At 38.6% G+C, this 21,735-nt stretch overlaps 1 protein-coding gene across 7 annotated transcripts in view; it reads left to right on the forward strand.

Annotated features, from left to right (window-relative positions):
• SH3KBP1 (SH3 domain containing kinase binding protein 1) overlaps positions 1-21,735 on the forward strand; it is a 212,791-nt gene that overhangs the window by 89,171 nt on the left and 101,885 nt on the right. For 5 of the 7 annotated variants that reach the window (XR_011679706.1, XM_071430424.1, XM_071430425.1 and 2 more), the window contains one exon: positions 16,837-16,943. Coding sequence is in view for 6 of the 7 variants with exons in the window: in XM_071430424.1 (XP_071286525.1) it covers positions 16,837-16,943 (107 nt within the window). In the remaining variant the exon portion in view is untranslated. Of the gene's footprint in view, positions 1-16,834; positions 16,944-21,735 lie in introns of all 7 variants that reach the window. The other 2 variants (XM_071430430.1, XM_071430429.1) reach the window with 1 other exon arrangement.

Here is a 21,735-nt window from a genome sequence, read left to right on the forward strand (position 1 = left end):
AGCTTTTAAGTTTGAGGAAGTAACTTTTCATTCATGTAGCAGGAGTAATGGAAAAGACAAGAGGAACTCAACAGTTATTTTTAGGAAAAGATAGTGTTTATCCCAGCAAAACTAAAAATGTTGTTGAGACATTACACACTTGAAACCTAGACAGTTGTGGTTTTGTTCTTCCATAATTATTTTAATGTGAAGGAATTTCTCTTAATGCATACTCTACAACCCTGACAGCCTCAGTAGTCCTCCACATACATTTTTATATCTGTTCAAATTGGTATTTTCCTATGTGGTGTATGAAAAATCCACTGAAAAGCTGGAAATCAATAATGGCAGAAAAATAGATAACGTGCTTTCAAATGCACAAAGAACACTTTGCCCACTTTCACAAATAAAAGTAATATTATTGATCAAATGTATCAGCATAAGAGCTGACAATAGTTTCGTAGCAGACTGTATGATTCAGAAGGAGATAGGGAAGGGTGTACTGATGCCATTAAAAAGGCAACTAAGTTGGTAAGATATGAAACCAGCCTGCCTGCCTTGCCCAGCATCTGGAAAGTGTGGAAATCTCCTGTCTAAGGAAAACAGAACAAAAAATGAAAGGGACAGTAAACTGGAAGTAATTGCTCGGTTCAACGTGGAGAGCTCCAGCACTCTGGTTAACATGATGCTAAGGAATCTTAGACAGAGTTCTGGGGCAAGTTTTGGGTGGTGGCCAAGTGCTTTGACCTGGGGAGAGAAGTACTTTGTGTAATGCTGCTGAGGAGGCAGAAAAGACAAAGATTAAGGAAAGTTTTGGTGGCAGGGTCAGAAGGGGATCTTGCGTGCCATTGCACCCTTGGATAGAATTAGCAGAGCTGTGCAGCTGGATTCCAGGAGTTGGTTAATTTGGCAGGAAGTTTCATCCTTGCACAGATCAGAACTGACATGAAGTCATCCCTACTCACAGCACGTTGGCAGAAGTGGAAATGGTTGTGGCCCTAGAGGCAGAACCAAAGGGGATTGAGGTGAGGAGTCATGCAAGTATGACATGCCCAGATGTATTGTGGAGTGGGGAAATCTGGGTGAGCTACTGCATGAGGGACTTGCAGCAAGCAAAGCAGCAGAGGTTTTTGACATAAAGTTCAGTACAGCTTAGGAGTTGGCATTTGGAACAGTGTTTTAAGACAGGGTTACTTCTGTACAGAAGCCTTTCAATGTCTAATTTAAAATCCATGAAAAGTAGCAAAAAGCTGAAAATACAGGGTAAGTAAACATCACTAGAAAGGTGGTTGGCAATAAATCCCTTGAATAGGAGACAGAATATTTAGTTTGTTCATCATGTGCTATTTTGAGAATTATGGAAATTAAAGGGCTTAATAATAAGGGCTTAATAAAGCTTTTATTATGAAGACTGCAAACCCAACCAGCACATGCTCTGCAGTCAGGTTGTAGGAAGTTCTGTGCCAAAACCTGGGTAAACAAGTGTGAGCTGACCATTTCCAGAGAATGGCAGAGTGGTTAAAATCCAGCACATGGGTTTGTTTGAACTATGCTTTTGCTGTGTTTTGGGGCTTCCCCACCATTTGTGTTGTGAAATTCAATGCTTGATGCAAGAGTGAGACACTGCTCAAGTGGTTATGTGAAGTTAATGTTTAGAAACATAATGCAAGCTACATTATCTTTGGGACCAAAAAATTTATTGTGGAAATGGACCACTTTCTGGCAGTCTGCAGTGTAAAGGAGATGGATCTTTAGTAGCTATTTCATTATGTAAGGTATTAAAGGTTTTATTAGATTTTCAGCTTTTCGCTGTAAACACCGGATCTAACACTGAGAAACTACTGCTATACTGAAGGGTATTGTATTCCATAAGCAGACAACTGATTAGTATACAATATAGAAAATTATGAGGATTTTATTTTCTTCCTCGCTCTTCTTGTTTTTCAAATCCAAAAATGTAGTGTGAAAGACAGAACTGCTTTTGAAATAAAAATTTAACTATGTCCTTGAAGAGGAAAAGACAAATTTGTCATTAAGAGATTCTTCAATAATGGTGTATATCTTCATGAAAACATAATTGTTAAGGTCCCGTAGGAAACTTATTATAAACCTCATTTCACGATATGAAGGCTCTGATGTTGTTTTCTGAATACACAAATAGTGATTTGCATATGAGAGAAGAGTCCTTGAAATCATAACAGCAAAGACACTGTTGTCCTGTGACATTCTGGAGGTCTTTGCTACTAGAAATTTTATTCTAATTTCCTAATGGAACAAATACTTTTTTAAGAGCATCTGTTTATTCGCCCTATTCCCCTTGATTTTTTTGAACTCTCTGCATGCCACCAGCTACAGTTGGCAAAAGAGTAGAGGAACATAATTATTCCATAATTATAACAACACAATAGTTCTTTTAAATTGAAAGCAGAATAGGGGAATTAGTGCTTCCAACTGAATGAAAACCTCAGTTCAGAGTGGCAACAGGCAGTGGCCAAGCCACACAGGTGTGCTGGCCAGTCAGTCAGTGCCTGTGCAGCTCTGAAGCAGTCCCAGCATCTACTATCACCTTCCCAGCTGTGCAGGTGTAGGATACAAGTGGAAGCTGGGGCAAGATGAGGTGGGAGCAGGTTGAGGTGATTAGAAGGCATTGGGTGCTGTGGGAGGATGGGTTGTAGCAGAATAGAGACAGTGCTGAAGGCAATCTCACCCCTGAGGGGTTGCAGCTGTACTGATTGCCAAAGAGTAGGAACAGCCCTGCCCTTAATAGGGCACAGCTATGTCCAATAAGGATGGGTGCTATAAAAGAGTGGGTTAGCTGGTTGAGAGGAGAGTTGGAAGTTGTGCTGTGAGGAGGAAGGGTCAGGCAATTGGGCAAGGGACAAGGAAGGAGTCAGCTGGCCATGAAGAAGAAAGAGAAAAGGAGTCTATGTTGTGAGGAGCTGCTCGTGGGAACTCACAGAGAGAAGGTATGAAAGTTTTACAGTAAGATAATAAACTGGTGCCAAGCACCAGTGCCAACAATTGGTGCCCTGTATGGGGATGAGTCCTGACAGGGTGCAAATCCATGGCTCTCCAAGCTTCACTAGTTCTGCTGCTCATGAAAGAATTATTGGATGCCTTTGGATGTCATGTTCTTTGTACAAAGATGAAATAATTTAACAACCTGGAGGTGTGCATAGCAGTTTCATGTATTTCTAGGCAGATGAAAAAATTCTTTTTTTCACTCACCTTATATCATCTTTGTCAAAATAAAATGAAGAGCAAAAATGAGGAAGTTTATCTTCCTGATTTCTCTTTGATGATAAAAATAATTGTTTGTTCTGGAGTATTTTTATTACAATGATGAAGGTTTCATTTCACCTTGTATTTCAGCTACCTTAGTGGAAGTCTTACCAGTTAAGAAGAAAGAGACGAATGAAAAGTGCTAAAGAAAGGTTGTCTGCAGCTCCCTAGTGAAATGCCAATCCTCATAGTTACAGCTCTAGTATTTGCTTTCTTATCCCAAGTGGCATTTGCTGCAGATAAGATCGTAAAGGAGTTTGGTTCAGCTTGGCAAGCTGAAGGATGGGTTACACTAACACGTGGTTTGTAAACAAGGAAAGGCATCAAATATATGAAATTGGATTTCTGTGGGTTTGCTGACAGCTCACACCTGGTTGCAGTAATAAACTCTGCTCTTGGTATCTTAACCTGTCAAAGGCTGGCTCAGAGGAAGGAGAATGCCTTTGAGAAGCTTGGGAGGCTTGGTTGCATTTCAGCAGTCAAGCTGTAGACGAGGAAGATTAATGACAGAGAAACAATACAGAGTCATGGGGCATAAGGATTTTAAAGAATAGCCTTAAAATAGGGTGACAGCATAGCTCAGATTGGAAGGCACCTCTGGAAAAGGTCTGGGTCAGTCCTCTGCTCAATCAGGGACAGCTAGAGCCAGTTGCCCAGGATCATGTTCAGCTGGGTTTGAGTATCTCCAAGGACAGAGACTCCACAAACTCTCTGAGCAACCTGTGCCAGGGTTTGATCATCCACACAGTAAGGAAACCTAAACAAAACCAGCAACAACAACAAAAATTAAGGAAAATATTGGCTGTATTTCATTAACCAGAGATCTTGGTCCAGCCCATCAAAATCACTACTTTCCTACTTTTCTGGCTGCTGACCAAATAGAAATATACTGTGCAGACAGAAGCTTGTAGTCTTGAATGCTCAGGGCACGAGTTGTAAGTTATTGCAGATTGAAACCACACTGTTTCCCAGGCTAGTATCTTGAAATGAAAACTTACTACTCTATGTTTACTAAAAATGTTGTTGTGCCTGGAAAAAAGAGACAGGATAAGAGGACATCAGGAAAGGCTGAGGGGAATATGTTGTGAATGGGGTTACAGCACAGGTGAAAAGGTTGCCAGGAGTAAATGTTTCCCATAGAGTCCATTAGCCTATGCCAGAAGACTTGAAGGTCCAAGCCATGTTGCTGTATTGTAGTGTTGGGCACTGCTGCAGTGCCTTCCTCTCTTGCCAGTGCTCTCCTTTTAGAGGAGCATCTCAAGCACAGGTAGGAAACTTTACAGCAGCACAAGTGCAGGAAACTGCCCTGGGCTGGCCTCAGGAATTCATTGCATCCTTTAACTGGTGACTTCAAACACAGAGCCTTTTAGCATTTCATGTGTATTTCTTTTAACACCACTCAGCTCCATGCTGGACAGCACTGAAACAATTTAATTTTCAGTTGCCTGTCTTGAAAAATTTACTTGGGTGATTGTGCTATCAGTCCTTTATTTCTCACTTTCATAGCACAGTAGTCATTTAAAACAGAGGATGCATATATATAGACCAAAGAATAAAGTGATGAGAAATCTGAATATGTGCAGGGTAACTAAGAGGTAAATCCAGCCCTGGAAATAAGGGCAGGTAGCATGAGTAGAAGAGAAAAATTTAACATAGGCAAAATTGGAAGATAACAGTGATGCCTTTTATAAAGGAGCTGTTGCTGTATCATTTGAAATCAGCAGAGAATCAGTCAGAGGAGAGAAGGCAGATGATAAATGATTCATTTGCTTTCCTCCTCCTTGAGATCTCTTTCTTTGCTAGCTTGAGTTAACAGATGTTTTAAAGATTATGAATTCACAGGAAAAATAATACAAGACAATGGGCAGCCAAGACAGTATTCTGATAGTCTAAATATTTTGTTCTTCATATGTTATCAGCTATTGAATCTCAAAATCTAGAAAAGCTCTTGTATCAAGGAAGGAATTTGCTCACAAACACTTTGGTTCAATGAGGCTTTCAATGAGAAATGGTTCTTCTGTATTTGAACTATAATCTCTTTTGTTCATTGTGATCCAGGCTTTGGTTACAGGCAAATCAACAGGTTCTGGGGAAAAGAGAAGACTGATTTTCTGTTGTGCTATACATCAGATAAAGTCTTATTGCAGAACTTTGTGATCTTTGGTGAGGATTAATTTCAAAGGACACTTATCTTTAATGGTATGAAATCTTTCAAGGTTAGTTCAGTGCAGTCTGTTTTCACCTTCAGTATGGGACCATTTCTCTGCAGTCACTATTCACTAGGTGGGATTCTTGCATTAATATGCTAATCCCTTCAGGGATGGGGAAGTTCCACCCCCCAGGTTTCTGCTGAAGATGCCTAAGAATACTGAGACTTGTTACAACAACAATTTTGCAACCCAAAATGAACACGGCAGTGTATTCCTTGAGGATTTCTACATTGAAAACACATTGCATTTACATTATCAGAAGCAGAATAAGATGTGAAGTAATTATTCTGACTCAAAAGGGATTATTGATATACTCGCTCTTTAAGAGAAAGGCTAGACACATTGGTGAATATCTTGTCATTTATGTGTATCTCTGTGCTAACTGAAGTGAAAACTGAGGAACTGAGGGCTCTGAAGTGGCTGCCAGTACTGTGCATGGTGAAATTACCAAGGGGCTGTGTTTGCAGAGCCACTCTGTGCTTGTCTGCAAGCAAGTGTTTGTCATGAAGTGCTAAGTTCTGTACTGCAGTGCTGGTCTGCAGTTAGATGGACCCTCTGTCTCTGTCTTCCTCTGTTTCCACGCACAAATTTGGCTTTGTTCATGAAGCTGTGTGGAGTTCAGAGGTCCTTTACATGCATACATATCCACTGCAAATTGATTTACAAGAGCATGTTTACACTCAGAGTGAAGGCCAAATGGTCATCAGATTTGCTGTCATTCCAGCTCTGGGTTAAACTTCATCTGGTGGAAAAGGATATAAAACATTGCTGTGTTTGCTTTAGCCTGTTGCTACAGAGTCATCATCCTACCTTAGTGCACTCTTTTTAAAGTATAAATGCTTTCTTTGTCTTTACAAAAGCTTTAAATTGCAATTTTAGTGCAGGCTTCATTTCTCTTACTGGGTCCTAAGATACTGAACATCTGTGAACACCACAGCATGACAAAACTAGGTAAGTGGTCTAAGAGCACTTTTTACTCTAAGAAGAAAAAGTTAAGTAGTAAGTTACTTAAAGGGCTATTTCTGTAAATACAAAAGCATGAATCATCTCAGATGCAACTATGTTATCAGATATTTTTCTTGATCGATATCTGTCTTGCAAGGCAAAAAATATTGACTTACACAAAGGCTTAAAAATATTTATATCAATCTTTCCTTGCAGCATAATGATATCAAGTATCTTTTGTGAGGTGCTTGATTTGAAATTTTTGTCTGAGATATGGAGTCATAGACTTGCTTTGGTAATTTTTTCCTCTTAGATGTTGCTAGATGCTTAAATAAAGGTTTCTATATTACTGGATTTCATTGCTCAATAATGTAAGCAGCACACACTGAATGAGAACAGCCAGTATTCATATTAGTTCTCAGGTGTTGGCTTTTGTAGAGATATTTAGACTGATATTAGTAGATGACTTAATATTTACAAATGACTGTATCAGGATATGGTGTGGCTCATAGTAACTCTGTAAGCAAACATGCTGCTGCTATTCACAACATAGAAAATAATTCTAGCCCTGAGGACAAATATGAGCATTAGCCTGGAAGTGGAAGTTGGCTGTGGCTGCAGCTGTGCTGCGGGAATGCAGCTGAATGCAAGGCATGACTGGGAGGGGGCTGGGAAAAGTCATTTGAAATTCCTTGATCATGCAAAGGCTGTCAATGGAATCTACATACTTCACCTGTTCCCCTTCTCCAAACAGCACCACAGACTAATCAGAAAAAGCTGATTAATCTTTGATCCTTTTAAAGCAAGGTTTTAGTGGATATTTGTACCTGCAGTAGTGATGAACAGCACGTGATAAAAGGGCTGTAAAAAGTGTTGATCCCATGGTACTGGGGGGATCACTGCTGCTGTCTTACCTGTCAGCATGTCATTTTTCAGCTGCCCTTCTGGTCAGGGGCTCTCCTGTTTCCCTTCATGCCAAGAAGCTTTCTGAGTAAGGCTGTTTCTTGTATTGTTTTGTAGCTTCACCATCTGAAGAGGGGAGTGTTGACACCAGGGTGTGTATTGGGGCCTGTAGACAAGTGTGAACACCATACTGAGACATGACAGTGCTTCCAGTGACTAATGGAGCAATTATAAAGTTTGACTATTGCTTTTCATGTAACAAATATAAAAGTCTTTAAAGTAATGAATGATCAGTGGGCTGAGATTGCAGCAAGGTTTTAAGAAAAGCTTATGTGTTAATAATGCTTAAATGGAAAGCATTCTTAAATGTTCTTTCAAATTGATGGAATAGAATTGTAGGCTGATTATGCATATCTCTGGCTCTATAAACAGGTGGAAAATAAGGTTAAACCTATGACTGTTGTTATCCTACAGTCTTAATCTGTATATTGAATGATATTCATACAGAAGAGGAAATATGTTACTGGAAAAGTATGTAGTAGTTGTAAATCTTGTGGGTAGTAAAGCACTAGGAGTATATTCCAAAAAATTGTGTGCATTATTTTTTCATACCTTAGTAGTAGTTGCTTTTAGTTATGGAGAAGTTGTTATGGGAGAACATTTTCTTGTACTGACATTTTTAAGCACTGTGATTGATACATGTATTGCTCAAACTCACTCCCATCATTTTCTGCCCTCATAAATAGACTGTATCTCTATCATCCAAGTGTCCTTGTTATTCTAAATTGGTACATTTCATTATGGTAAAGACAAAAATGCATCTTTGCAGGATTTAAGGGGCTTTTTTATTCAGGCAGGAAAACAGAATAGTTAAGGAAGCAATGAGAAAAGAACTGGGCAAATAGGGTGTTGTATAGTTGTGAAAAAGTGTCTGAGTTGAGTGCATTGGGCCTGTTATTGGGCCACTTTGGACCAGTATCTTTTCTTGAGGTTGTGAGATGCTCTGTGGTTTTGGTTTTCCATTTATGCTGGATTCCTGTTGTTGGTTTAGGTTAATTATTGCAGTCAAGGAAATCCCTTACACTCTGGGCACTCTCAATGTGCTTAGGAGCAGAGGATTTTGAGGAATAAAGCCTGCTTTCTGTGAGAACTAAAGCTACAAGGCAGTGATGGCAGAATTGAATGTTATACCCTTTGGCATTTTTGATTCAACACCCTCTTGATAAATTACAGTTTTTTGAATGTGTTAAAATCTTTTGAAAAAAGTAACAGGATGAAGACCAAAAACTTGATTTGTTTGTGGCATCTTTTGAAAGTGACACTATATTAAAGAACTAAATTGCTGGCAGCCTTCTTACCGTGAGCCATCACTCTTAATATTTCATTAGTTTAGTAAAAATGAATGCTTATAAATGCCACAGAGGCTTGTTTAACTGATGAGAACAAGTAAAAATATATGGGGAAATTTCTATGGCATTCAGAGCTTCTCATGACCAAAAAACTGAAAATGCTGCAGAGCTGGCTAGATGCAGGTATTGCAAAACTCTGCCTCCTCTTTTTCTCCAACCTTGCCTGAGGTGGCTTTTCTCCCCCTGCACTGTATACATAGGCTGACTTGCCAAAACAGCCTTTTGTTTCTTTTTTTGTGTTTGTTGCTCAGTTTTGGAGGATAATGATGCACATCTGATCTGATTGATACAGAAATATTTCTCCTCCACTTGTGGAGGGAACTATCCTGTGTGGATCCTGTTCCAATGTTAATTTTTGAAGTTGTGGGAAAAGAATATTAATTTTCACTTTCATTACTCAGATGCCTTTCAGGAAACCTACCTTCTGCTCAGCCATACCAGAGCTAATGGCACCTGGGGAGGTAGAGGGCCAGCAGCAGCAAGAATAATTGATTTTTTTCAATTTATCATATTTGTTTATTGCTGTTCTGGACTTGTATTCCTGTGTTCTTGTGCAGCCCTCAAATACTAAAGCATAGCATAAGATGCCCTTTAAGACAGCAGGCTATTTTGGATTATAGCATTTTCATGATGGTAGCTGAGAAATAATAACAAATCTGAACCCGAGGAGTGCAATTGAGGGCTCCTCCTGGGGCTCTCTCTCTCAGCAGAGCTGAAGGACAGGTGGTTGTATAACCCTGCACGCTGAGCTGCAGCGTGCCAGCAGCCCAGGGAGGAGTCCTGCCAAGCCCTGCTCTCCACGAGGTTTGAAATGTCATGGCTTAATTGCCATGGGAGCCACATGCCTGAGTGCTCCTGCCCAAGTGACTGCTCAGGGTCTCAGTGTCTGTGCTGCAGAATGAGACCCTCGGTCCCACCCTGGCTGAGTCATTTTCCCAGTTAACCAGGGCATCCCTTGGCTTCCTAGTGATAGCTTTCTAGAGTTTAGGATTTGTCTGGGCTTCTGTTCCAAGGCAAATTTAATGTAGTTTCCTAGGCTTTAGGAGCACTGCTGAACTGGAAAGTGAAGTGTTTGCTGTTTGTGGATGTGTTACTAATTTAGTTTAATTTTATTGCCTTTAATGGCAAAATGAACAGATTGTACAGATAGTCTAGAGGAAAATAAAATTCTAGATTACAAATCTGACTGATGTCCTAGATGCCAAATATGAAAAAATGTTTTGGTTTTCGTTAAGGATTGTTGATTTATTGCATGTGTTCATTTTGTAATAGCTCTCATGACTGCAACAAGCAGAAAAATTATTGCTGTATTTTTTGCATATTTTCAGCATTTGTTTAATGCACTTTGTTACCTCTTGGAATGAAAATAAAATGTTGACAATGGTGGGTTTCTTCCCCTCCTAAGAGAGGCTTATTTGAAACTGATCTAACAGAGGTCAGAGTAAGACCTGCAATGTAATGTCATTACAGAGAGATTGAAAATCTGTTGAAAAGCATGGATACTCTGGTATCTTAAAATGAGGTAGCACAGTTGTTAGCAGTCTTTAAGAAAAAGTCATCACTTTTTAGAGGTGTTTGTGAATTTGACTCTTTAGTTAAGTTGGCCAGAAGTCAGTTTCAAGACAGCAAGCTGCTGGTATAAGGCTAATACTTTTGGAGAGTATTGTGTAGGAATCCACGTGGTGTAATTGCCTTTGTTATAGTGAGGAGAACATAACAAAAACTAAATATGCACAGTGGTTTTGCAATTTAGAGCTATTTTATGTCATCTACTGTATGTTTGAAGTGCTGATGTGTACGGGCAGCTTAAGCTACGGGAATTATGTGATGGAACATACGAGAAGTGGCAAAGATGCAACAGCAACTCAAGTTTGCTTTTGGTTTATTCAAATGTTTTCTCTAGAGATCAATACAAAATAACAGCAAAGACCCAAGTAGTTGGCCACTATCTCAGAATTTAGGTAAGGGGATAAAATTTTTGAGATTGCCCCATGATAACATGATGTATATACAATGAGAATGGCAAGAGAAAATACCTGTTTGGGCCATTTGCAATTCTTGTGTTTCTGTACTTGCATTTTTAAGAAAGAATATTTCAGGTTTGTTTATTCCTTCTTGTTCTTTAGAGAAGCTAATTTATTGCTACAGATATCTATTGTCTGCAGTATTTCTTGAAGCTATTTAGATGATGAAGTTTAAGAGATACAGGTACTAGAATTGGTATATTTGATAAACAGTCACATTTTCAGTTCTGCATGTGGTTGAGTTTACTGTGTAGTTAAATACTGTATTTTACACTTTCTTTCCTAAAGATAGATTACAAAGTATGTAGCCTGCATGCAAAGTCCTAGGGCTCCTGTTAGTTTGGAGTTGCTTTGTCTAATTTGCTGGTGATGATTTAACTGCATTCTTAAGTTTCTATTCCATTTATGTGCATTTTAAAACTTTCAGATTAAGAAAGAAAAAATGTTGGCAGTGTACGGTTAAACTCTGGAAGTGTCTTTTGAGTTTATTAACAGTTATTTATCTAATGTTTCCTTCTGCTTTGGGTTAGGCCTAAGTGATGATCTCAGCCTCACCAGTATTGTGGTTCTGCCTGTCACACGCACAAGCCTGGCTCCAGCTGTGCATATGGAATTAACTTCTTAGTTAATTTGCAATTTTCTCCTAAAAGCTTTTGACCACTAGTACTACGTTTTTGCTGTAAGTTGCTTCAGTTAATTACTGCTGTTATGCAAAAGAATTATACCCATTAAAAGGCCTGATTACTGCTGCATGTTTTTAACAAAAGAATAAATTAATTGAACAATGAGGCTTGCTGTTATTCTGACAGTACATATGTGTTAAAATGAGATGGTGTTAAAAAAAAGGTGTCCTCCAGCCTTTCAGGTTCCTCACAGACAAATCTTGGCCATAAAATCCAGAGCAGCAGCCAGATGGCTGAAAGTTGGAAGTGTTGCTGTGGAGTCTAGCGAGAGAAAACACTCCTGGGTAACAGTAGAACATTAACACACTCAGAGTAATACATTACTAGCAGTGAGGCCATACTGCATTGTGGCTTAATTGTGCTTAATGGAGTCCTGCAGTCTCTGTGATTTAGCTGCACATGTCAAAACAGGGCAATTCCCAGTTCATCTGCCTGTAGAAAAACACAGCAGCTTTACATAACCCATTTGAGAGAGTACTGGAAGCACCTCAGATATTCTGCCTCTCCTCACCTCCCTCAGTTTATCTTCCTCTTCTCTGACATATCAATGTCACAAATTCAAGCGAGACCAAAAAACCCAAACTAAACCTCCTCCCACAAACACATCTTCACCCCCAGTACGTATTTCCCCACCCAATATTCCTTCCCATCTTAGTTCTGTTTTCTGCTAGACCTCAGCAGGTGTTTTTTGTCATCCATCCAAAGCCATTCACCCTTTATAACAGCATGTGGGTGATGAGAGAGTTGCAATTGACATGTCAAACCACAGGTCAGAATTACACTGCCAAAGCCCTCCAGGAAAAGGAGGAAACTGGAACTTGACCATTCTGGAGCCTTCTAAAATCAGAATGGTGTTTTTGCTAGTGGGTGGGGATAAGAGGATGGAGTTCTTGTGTTGTGGAAGATAGTGACAGAGTCCACATTAGAATTTAGTATGACTAAGACTTCAAATAAAGTCTTATAATATCTATCTTCAATACACTTTAAAGCAATTTTAAAAAGTTAACATTTTTTATGCTGTTTGCTCCTAATTGGGTAATTTTCTTAAAAACAACTAACTTTTTTCTTAATGTGTGCATTTTATATGCACAGTTGTCATGGATAACTCATATTTTGCTTCTGCTTATTGGTGGAAAGGAACTGGCTGAATCAAAGGGGGGAAAACTCATTTTAGAGTGTTCCCCTTTAAACTGTCTTAAGCCAAGACAAAAATTTAGTTATTAAAAAAAAAGTGATACAGTAAGCACTAAGGCTGGCTGTGCAAAGCAGCTGTATATAGGTGTATAGATAAAAATCTATACACACATATATGTATGTCATTTTTAGTTATGCAATAGTTACCTTTTGTCTTTTTACACGTTAGATTTAGAACTAGTTTCTATCTGAATCATATCAAAGCTCAGCTTGTCTAGCCAGGAGACACTGAACTGAACCAGTTCCCCCCAGTTACGGATGCAGCTTTAAAGGTGGAAGAATTGAAAGTCAGACTGAGACTGATGGGCAGATAATGCCATGTGCAGGAAAATCTGAAAGAGAAGACAGGAAATTTCTTCATCTTGTCATTTTTGTCCTAATAGAGCCACAAGATAGGCTACCAAGACATTGGCATCAGGGAAGATTAGACTCTACAGAAACCACCATATAACCCACTCACACATGCACATGTCTATATAAACATCTGTTTCATGACAGAGGGTTTAAGTTAAAAAAAGGTAGTTTGGATTTGAGAATTTCAGTTAACCTTGAAATAGTTCACTTCCTATCTACAATGCTACTGCTGCTGCTGTGCTTTCCAGCTAATCATGAGCTGTCAGTTTGTGCCTTTTTCTGGGTCTGATGGCAGCAAGTAAGTGCCAGTGAGGATTTTTTTAGTGTAGCATTGCCTTGCCCCTTACAAAGGTAAGCATTGAATGCCAATGTGCTGTCATTGCCCCTTCTTTGCTGCTAATGCCAGAGGAGTATTTAAATTATGGCAATGATGCCCTCTCTTGCATGTTTACAGCTGGAGGAAGCCCCTTTGTGGTCTCCTGCTGTCAGAGGCACAACCACAATTTTAAGGGTCTGATCAAACACCACTTAGGTTTCACCACAAATTAGATTTGTGCCCTCAAAGATTTGTTTGCTTCTTTGTTTCAAACTTCTAAATGTAAGTTAATAATTCCTTTTTCCATTTGACCTAACTTTAGACCTTTTAAAGTTAGTCTGTTGTAGCCACACCAGTAGAAAATGGGCTGTAGAGCTCTTCACCTCATGCTCTTCTCAAGTGTACCAAGGATTAGCGTGCACAAAGGGACCCTCAGCACCTTCTCCTTAAAACCAAAGGTATTCTCTGCTGGGTCTGTTGTCTTGCATTAGATCAGAGAGAACAACTAATTGGTACATAGAATCAACTAATTGGTACATAGAATCTGTGTCTCTTGCTGGCTAGCTACCCCTCACTTAGGTATTCCTTTTGAGAAAGACTTGGAAGGAGAGGGGGGAGCAGTGACACAACCATGAGACTAATAAAGATAAATGCAGACTTTCACTAGATTTTGTATACAGTAATAAAATAACTTTATGGATTGGGAGGGGGAAGGATTCATACAGCTGTATTATTAACATCCAGAATTGTGTTTATTTCTTACTCTCAAAAATATTCTCCAAAGAGTCACATAATATTTATTATTAAATAGCATGACAACTGCCATCTGTCACATCAGGAAACATCAGCATATCAATTGCTATTTGATGTTAGAAATCATAGTGGGAATGCTATTTTTGGGGCAAATACCAAGCCTCTCTTGCACAATGAAAGAAGCCCTCAATATAGAAGGTATTTATTATATTTAAGTTATTTGGGATGCATCTGTGTAAAGTTGTCAGTTTAGGACCATTTTAGTTTAGATGGTGAAGTATGAGAAGGCATTTTAGTGGAAAAAGAGCCAATTTGACTGAGTTTAGTTACACTGCATTAAGGTATCAATTTTAACATTCAAAAAGCTGCCACTCATGCAGGATTGATAGCTTTTAGCTTTCTGATACTATTTTTCATGCAGAAAAATAGTATCAGAAAGCTAAAATCAGTGGATTCCTTTCTACCTTCTTTCTTTAGTTTCAATGACTAGATTAGGAAAAAAGTCTGTAACTTTTTTATCACTATTCACTCTAGAGCAGGATTATCAAGAGATCTTGCAGAACATCTACAACAAAAAGTGGACTCACCATAAAATCTATTTCTGTAATTTAATTTCACATGAAGACCATGCTTGGAATGTGTTTACACTTTCAACTTTGGTGTACATTGAACAGGTTTAACAGTTAAGAGAAATAGCATAAGAGAAAGTACATTTACTTGTGTAGAGTGCCTTTATATATTTGTGTGGATACATGTATGTCAATTGTATGAAATAACATGGTTTATAATGCACAACTTCTAGGGAAGAGAGAATAGTCAGGGAATTCTGTGTTTTGAATAAATTCTCTCTTCTTACCTTCTGCTCCTCCACCACATTCCACCACAGTCATGATTTGTATCAGCAAGTTGTACTTCAGCTAACAGAGGCTAAGCAGCCAGCATAGCAACTTAATTTAGGGAAGCTCTCTCATCTCATACAACTATAATTACACATAAGCCAGCAGATCTGGCAAATGAACTTCTGGAACAGAGTATTTTCACTAATCTCTCTTGAAACTCTGATGGCAGAAGTGTCAGGTTAGGGGTCTTACTCAAAGCTATGGATTCACAGCCTGGACACCCAAGCTAGAAGAGAAAGATTTGCTGTTAACATAATTTCCAGTGTCTGACTGATTATCAAAATTAGCCTGTCTTAACCTTACTAACTCAATTGCAATGGTTTTCCTTCTATTTTCTTTAACCTAGCATTAGTGCACCTTACAAATACATGTGTGCCCAGACATACACACACACACACACATGTATTGGCATGGGTACATACATGTGAGTTCCTGCCTGGTGCAGCAGGAATATCTCTGTGAGTGGCCCACCTCCCTGGTGCCTTGGCATAACAAGTATGAGGCTCTGCAAGTGGAACTGGACAATGGTGCATCTACCTTGGAAATGTCATCAAGGTGATGCCAGCCTAGTCCTTTGTTCAAGTTTCTACCATAAAAAAAAAAAGGCAGGCAGATTACCATTGTGGAAGACTGTCTTCTGAAGGAAACAAAGAGCCTGATAAGCCAACAGAACCCACTTCCTTGGGAACTCTGCAGTCTCCCTGGGGCCAGGGTTGAAGGTGTGGATGGAAAGGTTCCTACCCTAGTACAGCCCTCAGATTATTGTCCATTACTGATTTCTCAGGTAGGCAGTAATACAGTTGTGATACAGCTTAGCTAGCAGACTAAGGGCAATCTGGGGGTTGATTATTCAGGGCCATGGGACACCTGCTTAAGGGATCAGGAGCACAAGCAGTATTCTTCTCTGTCCTTCCAGTCACAGGGAATGAGGATGCAAGGAGACACGTGAGCCAGCTGATCAATACCTTGCTCTGAGCCCTTCTCTACAAGAAAGACACTGAGGTGCTGGAGTGTGTCCAGAGAAGGGAACAGAGCTGGTGAAGGGTCTGGAGCATGAGTCCAAAGAGGAATAGCTGAGGGACCTGGGATTGATTAGCCTGGAGAAAAGGAGTCTGAGGAGGGACTTCACCACTCTATAATTATCTGAAAGGTGTTTGCAGTGGGGTAGGAGTTGGGCTCTTCTCCCAGGTGACAAGTGACAGGATGAGAGAAAATGGCCTCAAGTTGTGCCAAGGGAAATTTAGATTGGATATCAGGAAAATTTCCTCCACAGAAAGTGTTGTCAATCATTGGAGCAGGTTGCCCAGGGAAGTGGTGTAGTCACCATTCCTGGAGGTATTTAGATGATATGTAGGTGGGGAGTTTAGGAATGTGGTCTAGTGGTGGACTTGGGAGTGCTGTGTTAACATTTGAACTAAACAGTCTTAAAGGTCTTTCCCAACCTAACCAATTCTATGATTCAGTGAAAAAAATATAAAGAGTGGTTAATGAGTTATTTGTACACCTGTGAAAGAGTTGTGGACAAAAAGATACAGCTGAGACCTTATTTCCTTATAAGCTTTGGATCCCTTCCCCATCCCTCTGGTTTCTGGATTTGCCTACACCATGAGTACAGAGCATTAGCCTAGAAGAGAAATTTTAGTGAATACACCTGGAAAGATCTACTGGGTGAAGTTTGCCCATCCTATCATTAGGAAGCACAATTATTTAAATTTTGGCTCTTTTTGTAAGGTAAATCTAGGCAGATAGACTAAGTATCACATTCACATTCTGATAACAATGCTCAAAGAATAATTTTTCATCTTTAGTAATTTCCCCTGGCTTGTCTTTGGCATGGAATTTTATTTTCATTTTGTGATTTCCCTATTTCCTTCATTTCCCTCAGGAGAGAGAAGCAGAAGAAGGAGATGTCAGGTGGCTTTCAGTTACATGCCTCAAAATGAAGATGAATTGGAATTAAAAGTTGGTGACATCATTGAAGTTGTGGGAGAGGTGAGCACATCTTTAATTGAATATATATACATGCATTTCTGACATGTCTTTTGCATGCTAAGCTCCTCAGTGTATAACTTAAACCAGACATTTTTCTTCTCTGCTATACTGACCTGTCTGGTTTGGGTTACTGCTGGGGATTAGGGGGTGTTGGGTATTTTCTTATGGATTTTGTGACCTTTTTTATTCCCCTCTAGCATTTCTACTGGTTTTACATCAGTTGATGTCTCAGAGTTCTGTTTAGGGAAAGTCTGTTCTGTTCAAGTTTGTGTTACAGAAGAGAACCAAAGATTAAAGCAGAAGAAACTTTCCACAGTTTGAGTAAGCCAGCCCCAGGAAAAATTACCTTTGCAAAGTTAAACACATTTAAGAAATTTACTTGAATCTCTGCTGGAGTTCACCTTTTGTCATCTTTGGCAGCAAATTTTAAGAATTTCATTTTGGTCTTAACCAGTTTAAAAAAAAAAAGACCTAAAACCAAATAAAAACCCCCAATAAAATATTTAGAGACACAAGAGCCACTTATTTTGGTTAGAACTGGATGTGAAAAATTAATTACATGAGCTAGGAACAAATTATGCAAGCTAGCATAGAGGTACAGAGATTTTCCTTGCATGGGTGACTCTGGCTGCAGGGTCAAGAAATGGTGTTTGCTCCCAATACCTTCAGTGTTCCATTAGAGATTTTACAAATAGCTTATTGATAGCATGAGGACCAAAGTCAAAATGATAACGTGTATCCTTTAAGTAGAATACATTTAAACTCATCTATATTTATTTACTTAGCTTTAAAAAGAAGACCTTAGTCTGCTCAGGCAGCCAACATAATGTGTGTTGCAGTTTGAATCATTTATTTGTAAGACTTTTTTTCTCTACCATAACTCAGCAGTCAGTAATTCAACATTCATTTTCTTGTCTAGGATATATAGTTAATTTACTTTTTCCTGCATCTGTCACTTAAGCAGTCAATTTGAAAAGAATATAAATTCTACTGTAATCTATTTGGTATCCAGCATTTTCTTATAAGAGATTAAATTCTCACATCTGAGTGTAAGAAGCTTAGTGATCACTGGTTTTGCTGTAACCTAGCTGTGCACACCAGCTCTGCACAGCATTCTTCCCCTGGAATCAGACATGCTGTGTCACTTAACCGACCTTATTCTGTCTGTGAGCAGTTTTGTAATGGGGGAATTCAAGGTTATGAGAGCAATGTATTGTGAACATATTGTAAACTCCATATTATAATGAGTTTTGTGACATCACATGAACTGTTTTCATTGGGCAGTTTGAAGTATATTTCACCTCACATGGCCACGCAAATACTACTTAAACATTTTAAGTTGGTGTCTTTTAAGAGTATATTGATGGAATAAAACCTTTTCCTAGTATCCAGCCAACAAATTAACTCTACTGAATGAATTATGTGATTAAATAATTTAGATGACACACTAAGCATCTCTTATGGAATGTATCTCATCTCTTTTTAAATTTGAAAAACTTAATTATACATACCTGATCTATTTATATCCAAAAGAGACTGAAAATATCAGCATTGAAATTGAAAAATGTAGAACTATAGTAGTGAAACATTCCATGTACTTGCATGTGTGTGCTTATAGTTAAGGGTATGTTTTTTGAAACCCACTTAGGTTTCTCTTTTGGGTGAAAGTAGATTAGCTGGCAGAATAGGGAAAATAGGATATTAAATAGAAATTCTCAGTGCTTCAGGAAGTATTGTTGTGGGACCTTTATTTTCCATTATGGTTGATACCAAGCAGTTGATGCTGAACACTTGTTGTAACTTCCTCTTCTGCTGTTATCATAACAGTATGAATTCCTCGAAAAAGTAGAGCAGAATATGTTTTTTGAAACAGGAACTTTTATTTGATGCAGGAAGTTGCACCAATGAACGTGCTGATTTAATTGTTTACCCTTCTGCTTTTAAGTAATGCTGCATAAAGAGTCATTGCATTGGAATAGAATTCATAGTGGTTTTGTCATTATACAATCCTTCTTATTTCAAATGATAAATATTTGAGGTGATTGACTTTTTGTTTAAAAAATGTCTTCCTCAGTTGTGAAAGTTGAGGGGTTTTTTTGCAAGGGATGAAATCATGCTCTGTTATTGTAGAAAACTCCCCCAAAGAACCAGAAAAAGGCTTTCCACATAGGCAACAATTAGAGAGAATTCTTGTAAAATACAGGTTTTGTTTATAATTACTTAGGATTAAAAACTGGATGATATCTTCCACATTATTTAGAGCACTTCTGTGTAATTGGAATATTAATGGTAATTCACTTTCCATTTCGAGTTGCTCTTTTCTCTCATCCCATCTTTTTATTCATGAATAGGTCTCAGATTCCCACAGATGATAGTATTTTTTGAATCTTCCTAAGAAAGTTGTATCAGTTGAATTCATTGGTTTAATTGACTTGGATTAATATTTTAAAATCTCCATGGATTTCTGTTTTGTTGAAAATAAATGGATTCCTAACTGAGTTACAGCAAATAAAATTGGTATTATTTAAGTCAAAAAACCATCTATATATCTTCATGTAGTTATTGAGAAAAAAAAGTCAAAATTTTGCTTCTGGTTGAACAACTCATTAAGCTTTTCCTGTTGCAAAGAAAAGCTAAATTGGACTTCATTATTAGAGAAATGTGCTCTGCTCCTCCTCAAGATCACTGCCTGCAGCACAGGGTTGACAGAAGGGAACACGAGTCTCAGATGCCTCCAACAATGTCCAAGTGTGTTTTCCCAGATTCACTGGGAAAATAGGTTACACTGACATCACATGGGGACATGCAGAGGGTGAGGATGTCTTCCCTTCTCCCACCTCTCCATATGTAATAGCATCCAAAGCTACCCAGATTCTTCTTCCTGCTGCCAACAGATGGGATAAGATGTTTTGAAAGGGTTTTTGTGCCTGTAGTAGTGGTAGGTTAAATGGAAATTCCTGTTGTGGCAGAAATGATTTGGGTTGTAGGGTGGATTGAAACAACAGCAAGTTGAATTTTGAACTTGTCACAGATGGATATCCTTAGAGGTTGTGTGTGTTCAGAATTCACATTTCCTTCCTATTTGTCTTAAGCAGTTAGAAATTAATTGTAATAAGATCAAACAGTCAACACAATAGATAAAATGCTTGTCATTAAAATAGGTTTCCATAACTACAGAGACACTGATACCCATGAGACATTAATTAACAGACTTAAATTAAAAGTACATTTAAAACTAACAAGAGAAGAATTTCCATCATTGTTTATGTTCATGTTTATTGTGTGATTGATAGCTTTTTGCTTGTCATTTTCCTACCTCATTAGCTGTAACTCTAATTACAGTTGTTCCAAAATACAACTGTAGCTAATTGTCTTATTAAATGCAGATATCTGAATTCCAATCATGTTTCACCCTTACACTTTCAGGGGATGCCAGATAATTAACCTGCAGCATGAGAGTGAGGACATTTGGCATGTCACTCAGGAGTTCTAAGGCTGCTTGTGTTTGGGATTACTCTGTCACTGTGCTGCTATGTACCTTTTGGCCTCCTCCTCCTCCTAAGACAGATTTTTGGCAATGTGTAGTGCATGAAGTGAAGCCCACAAGTCTTTGACTGAGACCTTCTGTAATGCCACTGAGCTTATTCTTTGACTTTTAGGTAACATTGCCATATATTACATGATCAAATCCTATCAGTAACTATTTTTAACTTATAAAAATGCAAACTGAATTTTAACAAATCTGTTGCCTCTTATTTGCACGATTAGTGGATGGGTGTTTTTTGGTCTTGTTATCAGATAAAGTGATGCAACCCATGTCCAAGAACAAGATAAACTGGGGATTGAGCTGGACTTTTCTTACAGTGACATTTTTTGGCATCTGTAGAGTTGAAAGGGGAATGAATATTTAACTGTAGTGAGGGGATGGTCTGTGCCACAAATATAGAACTGTATAAATTGCAAGAAAACAGCTGGGAATGAATGCTGGGGTTTCACATCCCTCAGTTACTTTTCTGTGGAATGTGCCAGTTATTCCAGATTCTCTTCTAACAGATTGTTCACAAGGATTTCTATGCCTACTTCTTATTTGGTTAGTTCATGTGGTAGGGGACTTTTTTGGGGAAATATGGGTGCAAGTACTGCTGAGTCCATATAAGGTCATCCAAGTTCTACATGATTGCTTTCACAGTCCCTTAGTTTCTTATTTAGAAGAGATATTAAAAAACCCAAACAAAACCCCAAACCACAAAATCAAACACTCAAAAATTCCCAAAGCACATTTTGACACTTTAAAATAAAGAACCCTGAAGCTGAAAAGATTCCCTACTACAAAGTACTTGTTCATTTTTATTTTTTTATTTTCTGCACCTGAGTTATCAAACAATTTCCAGCTATATTCTGCTGTACCAGAATCCCAAGGGATGGCTGACACCTTAGGGGCATGGCTCTCTCTGCATGCACTCCCAGAATAAGCCATCAAGTGGCACTGTAGGCACCATCTTCTCTTGAGGTCTTGCTTCCAAAATTTATTTTCCCATTGGCGGTGGATGTGATTTGTTTATTTTGCCTCTTGGGAATCTATGTTTTTAATTTCCTTTCAACATGTGATTGCTTTTGTCCTTTGAGCTCAATGTTTTCCATTAGAATTTATAAACTAAAGGAGCTTTTTTCCTCTGCTTTCTGTGCTCTAGTTCTCTCAAAGCAAAAGAAAATCTGTTGACCTTGAGCTTCTCTCTCTCTCCTTTTGCCTGCTTCTGGCATTGCTTTTATTCTTGGGACTCTGTTTTAGTTT

Source organism: Agelaius tricolor, unplaced genomic scaffold (genome assembly GCF_023055355.1).
Source record: "Agelaius tricolor isolate 1412-34295 unplaced genomic scaffold, bAgeTri1.0.p SCAF_7, whole genome shotgun sequence".
Taxonomy (NCBI): Eukaryota; Metazoa; Chordata; class Aves; order Passeriformes; family Icteridae; genus Agelaius; species Agelaius tricolor.